An 18,300-nucleotide genomic window follows, 5' to 3' on the forward strand; every position below is an offset into this window, starting at 1 on the left:
GCACACGAGATGCCACCCGCCCATACATGCGTGCGCCAGTATAAAAATCGGGTGTGCATCGGCATGTGGGAATCATATTTTATAACATGCGCTCGGTGACACACGCATGTTATAAAATCGCTGTGTCCATGTACTCGTGCTGGGAACTGCGTGCACATGGATGCACGCGTGCGTCTTTGAAAATCTACCTCTGAGTAAATAGGGGGAAAAAAATTCTGATTTTTGATTAAGGACATGTAGTGGGGGCTAGGTTTTCTCCATATATTATATTTAGGAATATCCAAGCAATGGGAGGTTCAAGAAGCATTGTAATCATTTAGAGTGAGGGTCCATCCCCTAAAGCATGGGTCAATGCGGTAAAGATTATAAAGGGTGACTCAGTGAGGCATTGGGTAGCTGACATCCAGAGGAGCTAGTGGGAGGGAGTCATTTTCTGTGGCTCTTACTGGGTTCCAGAAAGGGAAAGAGTTATTTTCTTCTCTTTTTTGATTAAAGTTTGGAATTCATTCTGTGGGGATCCCATTCGTGGCCAGATCCAGGAGGGATTCCTATTCCAAGTTCCAAGGGATAGAAGAATTCCACTAGAGGAGCTACCATTTGTTCAGGAAAGAAAAGGACTTTTCTGGCTTCAGGGGGTCTAAGTGAGACAGCCCCCTTCTGGAAAATTAGGAGAGATCCCAGCATTTTCCCCAAACTATTAAAGTAGCATGAGAACTTGTTTTGTGATTTTCCTTTACTAACTGCTTGTGGTTGAAACATATTTTTGGAGATGATTGTTTTCTTACCTGGTTGTATTAGGAACTGCCTTCACATTTTTTGTCTTGCTGGATATTTATTTCAGTATACTTAACTTTTGGTTTCTAACACAATGGGCTAGATTTTAAAAGCCCTGCGCACGTAAATCCTCCTGGATTTACGCGCGCAGGGCACTTGCAGGCCGGTGCGCCTATTTTGCATATGCCGCCGGCGTGCGCAAGTCCCGGGGCTTCGTAAAAGGGGCGGGAGGGGGCATGTCCGGGGGCATGTCCGGGGTCAGGGGGCGGTCCAGGGTGGGTCTGGGGGCGGCGATAGTTCGGGGGCGGGCCGGGAATGCGGTCCCGAGTCCCCCTGTACTGCGGCCTGTGCCGGGGGATGCGAGGCGGCGCGCGCAAGTTACGCTTGCTTCAAGCAGGCGTAACTTGCCCAACAAAGGTAGGGGGGAGATTTAGGTAGGACCAGGGTGTGGGTTAGGTAGGGGAAGGGAGGGGAGGGGAAGGTGGGGGAACGCGGAAGGAAAGTTCTCTCCGAGGCCGCTCCAAACAGAGGGAACGGAGGCAGTCTGCGCGGCTCGGCGCGCGCAGGCTGCCGATTTTGCGCAGCCTTGCGCGCGCCGACCCCGGATTTTATAAGATACGTGTGGCTACGCGCGTATCTTATAAAATCCGGAGTACTTTTGTTCACACCGGTTGCGCGAACAAAAGTACGCACGCGCGTACTTTTTAAAGATCTACCTCAATATTTGTGAGTGGTCTTTTCTTCTGAATCACTGAGTGATTCCCTGGTTTTACAGGTTAAGCCTATCCCCATAGCAGTTAGCACAAATCTAGTTTGTCCAGATACTGCAGTTAGTTTGATATTGCTCAGCAGCCTCTGCAGTGTGGCCCCTCTGTGAAGTGGGGGTAAGGATTATACACATGTGGCATGTACATAATAGAACATGTTCATACAAAAAACCTGAAGGTCTTGATTTGAGAGAGAGAAAAAGAGATAGATATAAATGGTTTACTTACTCTACATTCTTGGTCCATTCTGGAGGGTTACTCAAGGTCATAAATACACAGTTGGTCAAAATAGTGCACATAATGAGCATGCTGAATAATGTAGAAAATAGTCAAGGAATGTAAAAGACAATTGCAGCTTTCTATACATTAAATCATTGACATAAAATTGAAACAAGACCTAGATCTGAAATGTTAAGAATAAGAGCAAATGCAAATAAATAACTGCTATTAAAGTGGTAAAATACAATTGCATATTATTTCTAAATAAAAATATGCTAACAAGTGTATTAGAATGAGACATGATCAATAGTTGTATGGCCAAGTACATACTCTGGACAAAAAACTCTGGACAAAAAACTATACCACCCTTCCAATTTGACAATACCCTCATCCAACTTAAAGACAACGTAAAAGACTTGGGCATTTGGGTAGACAATGATCTAAACTATAAAAAACACATCTCTACAAGAACAAAAGAAGGCTTTCACAAACTACAAGTAATCAAACATCTAAAACCACTGCTTCACCCCCATGATTTCAAAACCGTCCTACAAGCCCTCATCTCCTCCGGTTTGGACTATTGCAATTCTCTCCTGATTGGCTTACCTAAGACATCCTTAAGACCTTTGCAGCTACTTCAGAATGCTGCTGCCAGAGTCCTGATGGGTAAAAGAAAATCTGAACACATTACACCTGTTCTCAACCAACTACAGTGGCTCCCAATTGAGAAAAGAATAGAATTCAAAGTTCTTTCAATACTTCATAAATCAATTTATAAAGCAGACTACACTGCCCTTGATGACATCATACATATCCACTGTTCTCTTCGCACAACAAGAACAACTAGTAAACTTCAACTAGTGATTCCTTCACTTCCACATGCCAAACTCTCTTCCACCAGAAACAGAGCCATCTCCATCATCGGCCCAAAGTTATGGAATTCATTACCTCAGTACCTAACCATTCAAGAAAACCTAAAATCTTTTAAAAAAGACTTAAAAGCCTGGCTACTCAGCCAATCTCTTAATGACAGCACGCACAATGATCGTAAAACATAATACCATAGCCTTCTAACATTCAATCTCCCCCTATGACAATCTCTCCTGCTTCCAAACTACAGATGTCTCTTTTATGTTTTGAACTCAGATATTTCAGTGTAACTATCCTTTGGTATATCTTGTTTTGTTTATACCAATATTATATGCCAGTTCTCAGTTTGTTAAAATTTAAATTTAAAATTTTTAATGTAACAGGTTGTTATAAATGTAAACCGGAGTGAAGGCAACTCTGCTATACCTCGGTATATAAAAAATGCTAAATAAATATTGTGCACCATAAAAATAATTGTTTAAACCATTTTATTTTCGGTAATTCATGATTTTAAAGTGAGAAATAACTAATTTTCTTCACTTTTTAAAAATGCTATCCTTTCAAACTAGAAGAAATAGTTATGAAAAGGGATATTTAGGTTTGAAAAGAACTATATTTACTGAAAGGTGCTCAAATTATGGCATTTTTTTCAATGCAGAGGAATTTTATTTTAATTTTTATGATTAGCATCACATTCCAAACTCCATATCTCAGTACAAAGTAAAATAGATACTTGTAAATAAATCACAACAGTGGTCATCACACCACAATGATAACAGCTAAATCACCTGCTTACGCACATAGAAATACAGACTTACATTTAACTGCATTATTGTACTCTTCAATTATTTCAGCAATAAAAATATTTCATTTCTGCAATATATCTGGGTCTTTAATAATAAGAATGACATTTTCAGAGGACTTGCATGCGTAAATGTATCATACTATTGTAGCAATTTTCAAAAGCCCACTTCGGGGGTGAAGTGCATTTATATGTGTTTAACCCAATTTTAAGCATATAAATGCTTTTTAAAATCAAGTCCTAAGTATTTATTTTATTGTGCAATTATTCCATATATTTTTTAATCGTAAATCCAAGGATGATTTGTTTGGTGAGTTCCAATAACTGACAATATTGCATCTCACTATAACTAAAAGATAACTATGATATCACTTTTCTGGACCTGGCCAAAACTTTATATGATATGTCAATAATAAGTGAGGCCTGAGGCAGGTGAAAGTTTTTGTCTAAAAATGGGCCTATGTCGGGTCAGGTGTCTGAAACAATGAATGCAGCATCAGTTATAGTGTGCAGTGATTTAAAGTGAATGTTTTTATGGTCTGGTCTTCAGCATATTGGAAAACCAATAAAGAGCTAAGTATTCACTTTTGTCAGCCTTAAAGTGATTTAAGGATATACTTTGAACTGGTACACTGGACCACAAATGATGTTTCTAAAGGTGCCTTATCTGTCACTGTCTGTAGTACATTGCATGGCAAGAGACAGGTTATTGAAATTTCGAGTGCCGCTTGTCTGATGCTGTGTTCTAAAAATTATAAAAATTGGCAAAATAGGAAAACATAGAAAAGAGACTGATTGGGTGCTTCTTCTTATTTGTCTATGGGATATGAACAGAAAAAGGGTCTGCTTGATTTATACAATAATACAGCAGTGGAATATATTAACAAACACATTTTTGTGAGATTATTAATCCAATAAATTGTCTATGTCCAGTAGAGATGTGCTTCGTTTAAAGCTATCGGTTAGGGCTTTGGATCAGGCGCTCCATGGAAAATTTCATTTTCCCACTTTTTTTTTGGCAATTTTCAACGAAGTGCATTAGTGCGCACTAACGGGCCTTACTGCACACTAACAACCAGTTAGTGCACACTATCTCAGCATTAGTGCGCAGTACACTGAACGAGATAGTGCACACTAGCTAGATGTTATTGCGCATTAAGGCCCGTCAATGCTCACTAACAGTTTAGTTAGTGCGCCCTAATAGAACTTATAGCGCACTAAGTATGTAGTAGTGCGCTGTAATTAATGTTAGTGCACACTAAAAGAAATGCAACTTAAAAATTAAAAAGTATCAATTCAGAGGAGTTTGTTAGCTAGAAAAACAGTGCGCACTAATTGGTATTACTGTGCACTAAGAGATATGCAGTACGCAGTAACTCCATTAATGCGCACTAACACGAAATTTGCCGAAATTTCAGCAAAGTACGCTTCGTTTATCAGTGCTACCGAACCATGATGAATTAGACAATATCGTTGACATTGTCTAATTCGTTAAAAACGAATGCACATCCCTAATATCCAGTACATTTTGTTTAACAAACATGCCCACCAATTACAGAAAAGGATCAACAGCTGTGCTAATAAGATAGGACAGCTTTTAGACCCATTCTATGAAATTGTAGATATGTCACACCAGTAATAAAATATTTTAAATCCATTTCTTCTATGCTAGCACTCAGAGAATTCCCTATCTTCAGTTTTTTAAGCAAACATACGGGTCGATCCTGTAAGGCCGCGGTAATAACAGTGCGGCAGTGTCAGGCGCACCCTTCCTCCCCGCACGCACAGTTCTCTTCACTAACTCCCCGATACTCTCCTCTAATCGCATGCAAATGCATGCCGCGGCTTTAAAGCGGTAGGGAAGGGTTATGCCCGCATAACCCATTTTATTGTATAGGCGCTTAATACAGCGCCTATACAGTAACCAGGGTGCGCTGGTACCTGTCATTTCAAATGTCATTTCAAATGACATTTGAAATGACAGGCACCATGAAGTGAAAAAAAAAATACCAAAAATGTGTAAAAACCTGAGTGTTCAAAAAAAAATAAATTTTTAAATACCTGTCGGAGGGCCGCGTGGGTCCAGGCGGCTGGCGGGCGGTGGCGGGAGCTGGGTGGTCGCGTGTTTAATCTAGGCCGCGGGCGGGTGGGCGCCTGTTCCAGGCGGCGGCGGCGGGGGCGGGTGCACACGCGTTAGTTCGAGACGGCCGGTGGGCGGCGGGTGGTCGCGTGTTAAATCTAGGCCGGGTCGCACAGGCGCGCATTCATTCATCCAGGCGGAGGAGCCGGCGGCGAAAGCCGCCGGCTCCGCCTGAATGAATGCGCGCCTGTGCGACCCCTGCGATTCGGCGCTCAAGGCATTATACAGCATTATACAGCTAATTCGTTCATTTACATGCCGGGTGGGGAAGGGTTACGCGTCTGTTTTAAGAAGCGCTACGGACGCGCGAAACTGGAGACTGTATCGCTGGTTTGCCTTACGCGTCTGAATTGTGCGCAGCGAGCTCGTTACAGACGAGAAATCTTCAACTGAATGTTACTGTATCGAGCTGTATGTCTTTCTCAGATAACTAGAAAACTCTTTTCTCACATTTGCTTTGTATTTCTCTAAAACTTTTGTTGCAGCTCCTAACAATATGTAATATAGTTTAGATAATAATCTTTATTTCCTGTAGTGGAACAAGTTAATTTGTCAAAGGTAATTAGCTTTGTACAGCAACCAGACTTACAGGATCCTTGGTCATAAGCCCCTTCCATTGAATGAATCTAAAAACTAGGAACTTTACTGTTACATTTTTTTCTTAAATTGCTGTTAAGTAATGAAAGTAGTTGATGTTTTGTATGTTTTTTTTTAACCAACACTGTAATTTATGTTGGCTGTATGAACTACCTGGAAATGATGTTAATAAGAAAATAAATTGAAATTCTTATCCAGCACTATGTATACTTAGATTTTAAAAGCATTGCTTGAGAGCCCACGACTCCGTAAGGGAGTAGGGCACAATGGGGTGGGGAAAGCAAGATAGGTGGGCTTAGGCTTAGGGGAGGGCTCGGGGGGCGGGGTGATGCCTGGTAGAAGAGGGGAAGCCAGCGCAGACGGACTTCCCTTTTCGCCCAGGCATTCGTCGGCGCGGCGTGGATTCCAGCTTGGCTTTTCAGGGGTTCATGTTTCACAGAGCAAGTAAGACGCACGTGGGGGGGGGGGGCGGGAATTCATGCTGGTGACTCCGGCTGGGCACTGCAGTAGTAGAAACCATGTGTTTATGTTCTTTCCTTTTAAAATTCTTCCTTCCCCTCTTAATTCTGTCCCGGTGGTGCAGGGAGAGCTGCCTGGCCAGGTGCATAGCGTTTAAGGGGCAGCTGCCATGCTTTGGGGATGGAACAGGCTGTATGTATTTATTTTTGTTATATTTAATTTATTTATTCAAAGGACTGGGTGAAAAGACTCGGGGCGGGTCAGTTACATTTCTGCAGCCTTTGTTACTTAAAAGGGCAGCGGTCCCAGTGTGTAAGTGCACATTTATCTGTACTGCTTATATATTTCAATTTAAAAGGCCAGTGGCTTATATGCTTGCTTTTATCTCATTTTAAAAAGGCCTTTCGTTAATATTTTATGCTTTCAATATCGCAATCTAAAAGGGGCAAGTGGCCTTTATTGTTCTTCACCTAGAGCCAGCAGCCTGGCCCTGCGCATTTCGGAGCAGCAAGATGCCTTGGAGAAACTTACTTCAGCGTTTCATCAGCTACACACACAGAAGGTGCAAGGCAGAGCTTCCAGCCATGAAGGTCAGTTACAGGAGGTAACTTTAAAGACTGATGTACCACTGGCGGCTCCAATTTGCTTTTCCGGAGAAGTCCAGAAGACCCGGGGTTTTTAAAACCAGTGCTGCATGCATTTTGCCTTACAGCCATCTTTATTCCCTACGGCTCTCTCCAAGACTACCTACGTCCTTTCATACCTGGATGGTAGGGCTTTGTCTTGGGCATCTACCTTGTGGGAATACAAGGACCCCATTTTGCAGGATATAGAAGGATTTATGGACTTATTTAAATCTGTTTTCGATGACCCTGCTGAACGTCTGTCACCGGTTCTGCTTTGGTTGAATTGAAGCAAGGAAACAGATCATTGGCTGAATTTGCCATAGAGTTTAAAACTCTTGCGGCGGAACTCTGCTGGGACCCCAAATGTCTCAAGACTCTCTTTTTCAGAGGCCTGAATAACCGTTTAAAGGACGAGCTGGCTGCTCATGAAACACCTGACTCACTGGACGAATTAGTAGCCTTGGCCACTCGGATTGATCACCGGCTTCGGGACAAGGTGAAGGAACTCCGGCCAAAGGTGTTAGCTGAGTTGAAACAGGCTAGTGCTATACCTGCACCTCGGATGGTCCCAGTAATCCCTGCTGCTGATAAAGATGAACCAATGCAACTTGGTCATGGATGTTTGACTGCCACAGAGAGAAGACTTCAGAAGAGGCGCGGCCTTTGCAAGTACTGTGGTCAACCCGGCCACGATGTCTCTACATGCTCCATTTGTCCAGAAAACGGATGGGCCTAAGTCCTGTAGGAGGACTGTTCTTAGGCCTCACTACGTCCTCTCCTCCACTCTCTCTCCCAGTCTCCTTGACCTACGGACCAGTCATGGTTCAGACTCCTGCCCTGGGTGGATTCAGGGGCAGGAGGCAACTTCATTCTCAGACGTCTAGTGGAATACTTGAGGATTCCCCTCATCAAGTTGAAAGATCCACTACTGTTATTCTCCATTCATGGAGAGCTCTTACCGGGCGACGTGACTTACCAAACCTTACCAGTTACTCTCCGCACCGGAGCTCTCCATATGAAATCGCTCTCCTTCTTTGTACTGGAAAGGGCCATGCACCCTATTGTCCTGGGATTACCCTGGTTGCAAGTGCACCAACCCCAATTTGACTGGGCATCCTTGGATCTCTCCCGCTGGGGCCCAGAATGTCACAGGAGGTGCCTTAAGGAAATCTCGCCCATCATTTGCATGCCTATGACTCCAGTGATGCCAGGACTGAAGCCCCAATATGCATCCTTCGGGGATGTATTTTCCAAAGAAGCGGCTGATATTCTTTTCCACATAGACCCTATGACTGTGCCATAAGACTGAAGCCCAAAGCTGAGCCACCGAAAGGATGGGTGTACCCTCTCTCAGCCATTGAGAATAGAGCAATGTCAGAATATATTGATAAAGCCCTTCTGGAGATTTTCTTCAGACCATCAAAGTTGCCAGCAGGCGCAGGCTTTTTCTTTCTGGGGAAGAAGGACGGTACCCTGCGTCCATGTATCGATTACCGAGGTCTAAACGAAATCATGATCAAAGACAGTTACCCCTTGCCGTTAATCTTGGAGCTGTTTCACCGGCTGCAAGGGGCCAAGATATTTTCAAAGCTCGACCTGAAGGGGGCCTACAACCTCATTCGCATTCGGAGCGGCGATGAATGGAAAACGGCCTTCAACACGCGAGACAGCCACTTCGAGTATCTAGTAATGCCGTTCGGGTTGCGCAATGCACCCGCCATTTACCAAAATATGATGAACGACATCTTGTGGGATCTGTTGTACAAGAATGTTGTGGTCTACCTGGATGACATATTAATCTTCTCCCAGGATTTGGACACCCACAATGCAGATGTCAAGCAAGTACTCCACGTCTTCACGAACACCGGCTGTACGCCAAACTCTCTAAGTGTGAATTTCACAAAGACTCAGTGCCTTTTCTAGGCTACATAGTGTCGAAAGAAGGCTTCCAAATGGACCTCACAAGCTTAAAAGTATCAAGAATTGGTCCCAATCTACCAGCCTGAAGGCTTTAAGGAGATTCCTGGGGTTCACCAACTATTATCAAAGCTTTATAAAGAACTATTCTTCTTTAACTGTACCCTTGACTGCAATGACTCGCAAGGGTGCCAACACTTCAAAATGGTCAGCGGAGGCCATTTCCATGTTTGAGAAATTGAAGACTGCCTTTTCCACAGAACCGTGCTTGTGGCATCCAGACCCAACAAGCCCTTTATCGTCGAAGTTGATGCTTCAGATGTGGGTGTAGGGGCTGTGTTGAGCCAAACAGGAGACTCGAAAACCTTACGTCCCTGTTCCTTCTTCTCACGAAGATTTTCTCCAGCTGAGAAAAACTATGGGATCGGCAATAAAGAGCTCTTGGCAATAAAGCTTGCATTCGAGGAATGGTGGCCTTGGCTCGAAGGTGCTCAACATCAAATAACCGTATTCACGGATCATAAAAATCTAGAGTATCTCCGCCACGCACAATGTCTGACTTACAGACAGGCCAGGTGGTCCTTATTTTTTAATCGTTTCGATTTTGTGTTGAAGTTCCGCCCTGGAGTTAGAAACACCAAAGCAGATGCTCTGTTACGCTCTTTTCATTTGGAGGATGTGCCTGGTGAGCCACAGCACATAATTGACCCGAAGAAGATCCTCTTGGCATCCACCCAGTCTGTACCCGCTGGTAAAACAATCATTCCTAAAAGACTCAGGAAGAAAGTGCTCTTTTCGTGCACGATTCCAAGCTGGCTGGCCATCCTGGCCAACGCCGTACCCTGCTCAAGATACAGAAGCTGTATTGGTGGCCTACCATCAAAAAGGATACCTATTCCTATGTGGCATCCTGCACTAATTGTTCCAAGAACAAACCCGCTTTTGGACAACCATGGGGTCAGATGCAACCACTGCCAGTTCCAGAACGGCCCTGGTTGCACATCTCTACTGACTTTGTAGTCGATTTACCCACTTCTGGAGGAATTAACACCATCTAGGTGACAGTGGATCGATTTAGCAAGATGGCACACTTCGTGGCGCTCCCTGGCATACCTTCATCCTTGCAGCTTGCAAAGCTCTTCATAACGCACATATTCTGCCTCCACAGACTACCTTCTCACATCGTATCCGACCGTGGGTCCCAATTCACGGCACGATTCTGGAGGGCCTTGTGCAAGTTGTTTGACATCTCTCTAGACCAAACCTCAGCCTATCATCCGCAGTCGAATGGCCAGATGGAACGGATGAATCGAACAATGAAGCAGTTTATTCGAGCTTATGTCATGTCCCGACAGAATAACTGGGCTGAATTGCTTCCATGGGCTGAATTCGCCATCAACTCTCATCCAGCAACATCTACTAGATTGTCACCTTTTGAAGTGGTTTTTGGACTTTCCCCAACACCGCCACTTCCACTGAAACTCTCAGTGATGTCCCCAGCAGCTCAATCCACTGCTGATGATATCCATAATCTGTGGGTTCAAAGGACATGCTAATCAAAGCGAGTGACCGTGCTAAGAAGTACTATGACGCGCACCATTCGCAAGCTCCAGTCTTCAAGCCAGGAGACAAGGTCTGGTTGTCAACCAAGCACCTCAGACTTAAACTACCCTCCTCTCAGTTTCCTCCTCGCTACATGGGACTATTCCCAGTCCTTCAACGTATTGGCAAAGTCACCTACCATCTGAAGCTACCACCTGGTCTCAGCATCCATAATGCTTTCCACGTTTCACTTCTGAAACCGCTCATACTCAGCGAATTTTCTTCCAAATCTCAGGACCCACCTGTCATCAATGCAGAAGACGACTTAGAGTTCAAAGTCGAAGAGATTGTGGATGTTCGAAAAAGAGGCAATACTTTTGAATATCTTCTCTCCTGGGAAGGTTTTGGCCCCGAAGAAAACTCTTGGGAGCCTCAGACCAATATCCTTGACAAAGAGATGCTTCGTCAGTTCCACATCGCGCATCCTTCCAAACCCAAGCCTAGTACCCGAAGAGGAGATCGCCCTTTGAAGGGGGGTACTGTTGCGACCGTCGCTACCCAACGTCTCCACTCCGCCCACCTTACCTCTTTTGCGACTCAGTCTTTGGTTGATGGAAGTTTGGCTGCTGCGGTGTCATCTTGCCGACCTCCTCCAGCGTCCCTGGACTGGCTAGATGCTGCCTTCCGCCATATTCTCCTGAAGCCTAAGGGTGCATGCGCGGCGTGGCCCCCAACTCAAGTACCAGCTGTGGCGTGAACCTCAGGAGCGTCCCCCTGAGATGACATCATCCTCACCGGATACTTAAGGTCTTTCATTTTGCTAGCTATTCGAGTTAGCAAGGGCTTCCTCCAGGTATTGCTGCGGATGGGATTCGCTTTCTGCATACCTTGCTACTCTGCCTCCTCGGACTTTACCAGGGGTAACCGCTCCTCGGGGGCCTCGCTCTCTCTCTTGCTTTTCAGGTCACAGTCTGGAACCGGTACTCGCTCCTCGAGGGCCCACGTTCCCGGACCTGCTACTGAATACAACTTCTGCCAGGAAGTCACCGCTGCCTACAACACCAGTGAGTTACCATCTCTCTCTCAGAGCTTTCCCTGCAACCAGGTACTCGCTCCTCGAGGGCCTACTTCATTCCAGCCTCTGGGCTGCTTCAAGAGACTATTGTGTGAGTGTTACCACCAAGGTTCTGTTCCTGAACTCTGCATACTCTGCCTACTCACTATATTCAGTTTCTCTACAGCTCAGCCATCCTGGGATCGCTGTTCCAGTGCCTGAGGGACTACAGCCTAGCCGGACTCTTCCAGCTCACTACTGCCACCTCTGGTGGTTCACTATATAGTTTAATAAAAGATCTAGTGTGTGTCTGTCTCCCAACTCTGAGCCTGACCGGTGGACCCTCTTGGGATCTTCCCCCGGGGGCGTGGTCATCTGCCACCGGCCCAAGGATCCACCCACAATTATCACAAATAATAACAATATCAAATATAATAAACTAACTAAGGGGTTTTTAAAAGGACTTAAAAGCCCTATAAAATATGGCAGCTTTGGGATGCAGAGGTAGGGCACCATCGCATGCTGCCACAGCTGGTATTATGCAATACTTAGGGACTTTCATTTTCATTTTTTTATTTTGCCTGAGAATTTCAATGTTACAACAAAATAAATAAGTGGAAAAATGACTGATATAATCCACAGGAGAAAAATCGGCAGAAAAGACTTTTTTCCACCAGTTTCTTTTTTGTTATAACAGTTAAATTCCCAGCCAAAATGAAATAAAAACTGAAAATGAAGTCCCTAGCAATACTCTCTGCCATGGCAAACTGTGGAAAATTCATATTCAAATACCACAGTTTAGTAAATTCTGTGGTACCTTTCCTCTAATATTGTGATTTCTGATAAAAACAAAGCCTCCCCCAGACAAACATCACGGGTGTAATGACAAGGTATTACCAATATATTTTGTCCAATAAACGGCCCAACTGAATATTGGTCTTGATATTTTTAAAACCTGAACATACAGGGGAAAGTAAGAGTCCGTGAGTAAATGTACACATGCAAAAAAGGGGCGGGCCAGGGGTGTTCTGGAGAGGGGCCAATGTTTACGCAAGTATGTTGCTATTTTATAAACAATTTATGAATGTAAATTTGGCACCTTACTCATGCATATTTACTCCTGCTCTACATCTGGAGTAAGTGATCATAAACATCTTCAAAGTGAATAAATGACAGGATAAGGGGTATGAGTGCAATGGGAGGGGGAGTGTTCAGGCTGAAGAGCCAGGATGGTCTTCATGAGCTGCAGATGGACTAGGTGAACCGATAAACTATTTGGTATAACTGGTTAGTTCATTACCATGCACATGATAGAAAATCCCCCAATATTTAAAAAGGACTCCAGGGGCGTTCCGGGACTGACTTTAGTGCCAGGAAAAATAGTGGAAAATATTCTAAAGTTCAAAATCATAGAGCATGTAGGAAGACATGGTTTAATGGAACACATACAACATGGATTTACTCAAGGAAAGTCTTGCCTAACAAATCTACTTCATTTTTTTGAAGGGGTTAATAAACATGTGGATAAAGGTGAACCGGTAGATGTAGTGTATTTGGATTTTCAGAAGGCGTTTGACAAAGTGCCCCATGAGAGGCTTCTAAGAAAACGAAAAAGTCATGGAATAGGAGGTGATGTCCTTTCGTGGATTACAAACTGGTTAAAAGACAGGAAACAGAGAATAGGATTAAATGAACATAAGAACATAAGAAAATGCCATACTGGGTCAGACCAAGGGTCCATCAAGCCCAGCATCCTGTTTCCAACAGTGGCCAATCCAGGCCATAAGAACCTGGCAAGTACCCAAAAACTAAGTCTATTCCATGTAACCATTGCTAATGGCAGTGGCTATTCTCTAAGTGAACTTAATAGCAGGTAATGGACTTCTCCTCCAATAACTTATCCAATCTTTTTTTAAACACAGCTATATTAACTGCACTAACCACATCCTCCGGCAACAAATTCCAGAGTCTAATTGTGCATTGAGTAAAAAAGAACTTTCTCCGATTAGTTTTAAATGTGCCCCATGCTAACTTCATGGAGTGCCCCCTAGTCTTTCTACTATCCGAAAGAGTAAATAACCGATTCACATCTACCCGTTCTAGACCTCTCATGATTTTAAACACCTCTATCATATCCCCCCTCAGTCGTCTCTTCTCCAAGCTGAAAAGTCCTAACCTCTTTAGTCTTTCCTCATAGGAGAGTTGTTCCATTCCCCTTATCATTTTGGTAGCCCTTCTCTGTACCTTCCCCATTGCAATTATATCTTTTTTGAGATGCGGCGACCAGAATTGTACACAGTATTCAAGGTGCGGTCTCACCATGGAGCGATACAGAGGCATTATGACATTTTCTGTTTTATTCACCATTCCCTTTCTAATAATTCCCAACATTCTGTTTGCTTTTTTGACTGCCGCAGCACACTGTACCGACGATTTCAATGTGTTATCCACTATGACACCTAGATCTCTTTCTTGGGTTGTAGCACCTAATATGGAACCCAACATTGTGTAATTATAGCATGGGTTACTTTTCCCTATATGCATCACCTTGCACTTATCCACATTAAATTTCATCTGCCATTTGGATGCCCAATTTTCCAGTCTCACAAGGTCTTCCTGCAATTTATCACAATCTGCTTGTGATTTAACTACTTTGAACAATTTTGTGTCATCTGCAAATTTGATTATCTCACTCGTCGTATTTCTTTCCAGATCATTTATAAATATATTGAAAAGTAAGGGTCCCAATACTGATCCCTGAGGCACTCCACTGTCCACTCCCTTCCACTGAGAAAATTGCCCATTTAATCCTACTCTCTGTTTCCTGTCTTTTAGCCAGTTTGCAATCCACGAAAGGACATCGCCACCTATCCCATGACTTTTTACTTTTCCTAGAAGCCTCTCATGAGGAACTTTGTCAAACGCCTTCTGAAAATCCAAGTATACTATATCTACCGGTTCACCTTTATCCACATGTTTATTAACTCTTTCAAAAAAGTGAAGCAGATTTGTGAGGCAAGACTTGCCCTGGGTAAAGCCATGCTGACTTTGTTCCATTAAACCATGCCTTTTTATATGTTCTGTGATTTTGATGTTTAGAACACTTTCCACTATTTTTCCTGGTACTGAAGTCAGGCTAACCGGTCTGTAGTTTCCCGGATCGTCCCTGGAGCCCTTTTTAAATATTGGGGTTACATTTGCTATCCTCCAGTCTTCATGTACAATGGATGATTTTAATGATAAGTTACAAATTTTTACTAATAGGTCTGAAATTTCATTTTTTAGTTCCTTCAGAACTCTGGGGTGTGTACCATTTGGTCCCGGTGATTTACTACTCTTCAGTTTGTCAATCAGGCCTACCACATCTTCTAGGTTCACCGTGATTTGATTCAGTCCATCTGAATCATTACCCATGAAAACCTTCTCCATTACGGGTACCTCCCCAACATCCTCTTCAGTAAACACCGACAGAAAATGGTCAATTTTCTCAGTGGAAAAGTGTAAACAGTGGAGTGCCTCAGGGATCTGTACTTGGACCAGTGCTTTTCAATATATTTATAAATGATCTGGAAAGGAAGTAAGGTTATCAAATTTGTGGATGATACAAAATTATTCAGAGTAGTTAAATCCCAAGCAGATTGTGATACATTACAGGAGGACATTGCAAGACTGGAAGATTGGCCATTCAAATGGCAGATGAAATTTAATGTGGACAAGTGCAAGGTGTTGCATATAGGGAAAAATGACTCTTGCTGTAGATACACAATGTTAGGTTCCATATTAGGAGCTACCACTCAGGAAAAAGATCTAGGCATCATAGAGGATAATGCTTTGAAATTGTCAGCTCAGTGTGCTGCAGCAGTCAGAAAAGCAAACAATGTTAGGAATTATTAGGAAGGGAATGATTAATAAAAGGAAAATGTCATAATGTCTCTGTATTGCTCCATGGTGAGACCGCATCTTAAATACTGTGTACAATTCTGGTCGCTGCATCTCAAAAAAGATATAGTTGCAATGGAGAAGGTACAGAGAAGGGCAACCAAAATGATAAAGGGGATGGAACGCCTCCCTTATGAGGAAAGGCTGAAGAGGTTGGGGCTGTTCAGCTTGGAGAAGAGACGGCTGAGGGGAGATATGATAAAGGTCTTTATGATCATGAAAGGTCTTGAACGAGTAGATGCGAATCAGTTATTTTATTTATACTTTCGGATAATAGAAAGACTAGGGGGCATTCCATGAAGTTAACAAGTAGCACATTTAAGATTAATCGGAGAAAATTCTTTTTGTTACATAACAGGGTGTTTAGTGTGCCCTTGGGCCTCAGCCTGACCCCAGACGGATCCAGGAACGAACAGAGGGTTGACGGCATGTTCCAGCACGACGGGACTATGGTCTTACCCTCTGCCAGACCTGCAAGCTCCCAGCGCCAACAACAAGATGATATTGGTAGGGGAACGGTCCTCCGACCGTTCTGAGCCCTTTCGGACCTGCCGCTTGGATAGGCATGGAGCAGCAGGCCAGCCTGAGGATGAGGGCAGACGGAGGCCTTGACATGAAGACATGACACCATGATTGTTAAAGACATGACACCAGGGCTGTTGAAGACATGACACCAAGGCTGATGCAACGGCATCAGGGATGGGGAACTTGACGAAGTCCAGACAAGACGAGAAGCTGGGCAGGAGGACATTGGCACAGTCTCTCAGGGCGCCCTACTAAGCCCACCGTCACGGGCGGACCCAATGGGCTGGTCGCGGACCACCCTGTCCCACTGCATGCCCTACACAACCCAAAGAGGCTGGTCACGGACCACGCGGAGAGAGGGACGAGCGCAGGGAAGAATCCAGCCGAGGCAGAACTCCAACGACGGAGCCATATGTCATCTGGAGCTCCACAAAGGCTGGCAGGACAAGACAGCTCAGGAGCACAGGAACGAATTCCACCTGCAGGCCACTCCACACTCGGGAAAGACATCATCTGCGGGACCAAGGCCTAACAGGAACAGAAGGCTCAGGAGCACTGAAGACACAGGAGCAGGACACCTAGGAACCAGGAACGTCAGGAAGTGGGACATCCAAAGACGAGATACCAGGACACCTGTACAGGGACCTCAGTCAATCAAGACATGACATGACATGACGAGACGATGAGGAGCTCCACGAAGAAGACCTGATGGAGCTCTGGCAGGCAGGAGCCTCCAGAGTGAAGTAACTCCGATGCAAGGCAAGGAACAATGACAAGACCAGCCCTTTTATAGGGCTGTAGCAGGAAATAGTCCATAGGTGGGGCCCAGGGCATATCCGGCCATGGGCCCTTTAAATTCTTAAGAGAGGCGCGGCCGAGCACCTAAGAGGAAGGAATCTGAGCTGTGCAGGACCATGGACAGCGGGCCTGCACCGACGCTGAAGACGCAGATGCAGGGCTGGGCCTGGAAGCAAGCCCCGAAGACGGCAGCGGCTCCAGCTGCTGCAGGCGGCCCCGGGGGCAGCTCCAGCCACCAGGCAAGACTGGAGCTTGCAGCCTCCGGCCACGAAGATGGAGAAGACGTCAACAGCGGCTTCGGCCGCGAAGAAGGCAGGGCGAAGTCCACGGCTCCTGCCACGGCGAAGAGAGACCTGATGGGCGGCCTCCGGGCCGCAGGGGAATGGCAAGTCCGCGGCTCCGGCCGCATGGGAGGCCCGACTTCGGTGGCGTCCGTGCCGCATCGGGCAGGCAGCATGGGGGAAAGGTGAGAGCTTGCTCGCAGGGATTAGCTCCACGGGCAGGGTTCATAACACTTTTTCACTCAACGCACAATTAAGCTCTGGAATTTGTTGCTAGAGGATCTGGTTAGTGCAGTTAGTGTAACTGGGTTCAAAAAAGGTTTGGATAAGTTTTTGGAGGAGAAGTCCATTAACTGCTATTAATAAAGATTACTTACAGGCCGATTCAGTACAGTGCACTCCGACGGAGCTCCGACAGAGCGCACTGTTAACCCACATTTGGCCACACGTTTTCGACACACTAGCTTTACCCCTTATTCAGTAAGGGGTAATAGCACTTCGAAAACGCACGGCCAACACCCCCCAAAACTAATAGCGCCCACAACATGCAAATGCATGTTGATGGCCCTATTAGTTATTCCGCGCGATTCAGTAAGTAAAATGTGCAGCCAAGCCGCACATTTTACTTTCCGAAATTAGCGCCAACCCAAAGGTAGGCGCTAATTTCTGCCAGCACCAGGAAAGTGTACAGAAAAGCAGTAAAAATTGCTTTTCTGTACACCCTCCGACTTAATATCATGGCGATATTAACTCGGAGGTCCCAAAAGTAAAAAATAACTAAAAATAAAAAAAATAAAAATTTAAAATCAGCCCGTGGCTTGAAAACCGGACACTCAATTTTGCCAGCATCCGGTTTCCGAACCCATGGCTGTCAGTGGGTTTGATAACTGATGCCGGCAAAATTGAGCGTCGGCTGTCAAACTCGCTGACAGCCGCCACTCCTGTCAAAAAAGAGGCACTAGGGACACGCTAGTGACCCTAGCGCCTCTT

The 18,300-nt window shown here is 44.8% G+C and overlaps 1 protein-coding gene across 1 annotated transcript in view; it reads right to left on the minus strand.

The window, feature by feature from the left end:
* Positions 1-18,300, minus strand: part of LOC115093623 (sodium channel protein type 2 subunit alpha-like) — a 655,694-nt gene that overhangs the window by 474,034 nt on the left and 163,360 nt on the right. The window contains exon 4 of the mRNA XM_029605639.1: positions 1,770-1,859. Within this exon, the coding sequence (XP_029461499.1) occupies positions 1,770-1,859 (90 nt within the window). The remainder of the gene's footprint in view (positions 1-1,769; positions 1,860-18,300) is intronic.

This window comes from Rhinatrema bivittatum, chromosome 6 (genome assembly GCF_901001135.1).
Source record: "Rhinatrema bivittatum chromosome 6, aRhiBiv1.1, whole genome shotgun sequence".
NCBI lineage: Eukaryota > Metazoa > Chordata > Amphibia > Gymnophiona > Rhinatrematidae > Rhinatrema > Rhinatrema bivittatum.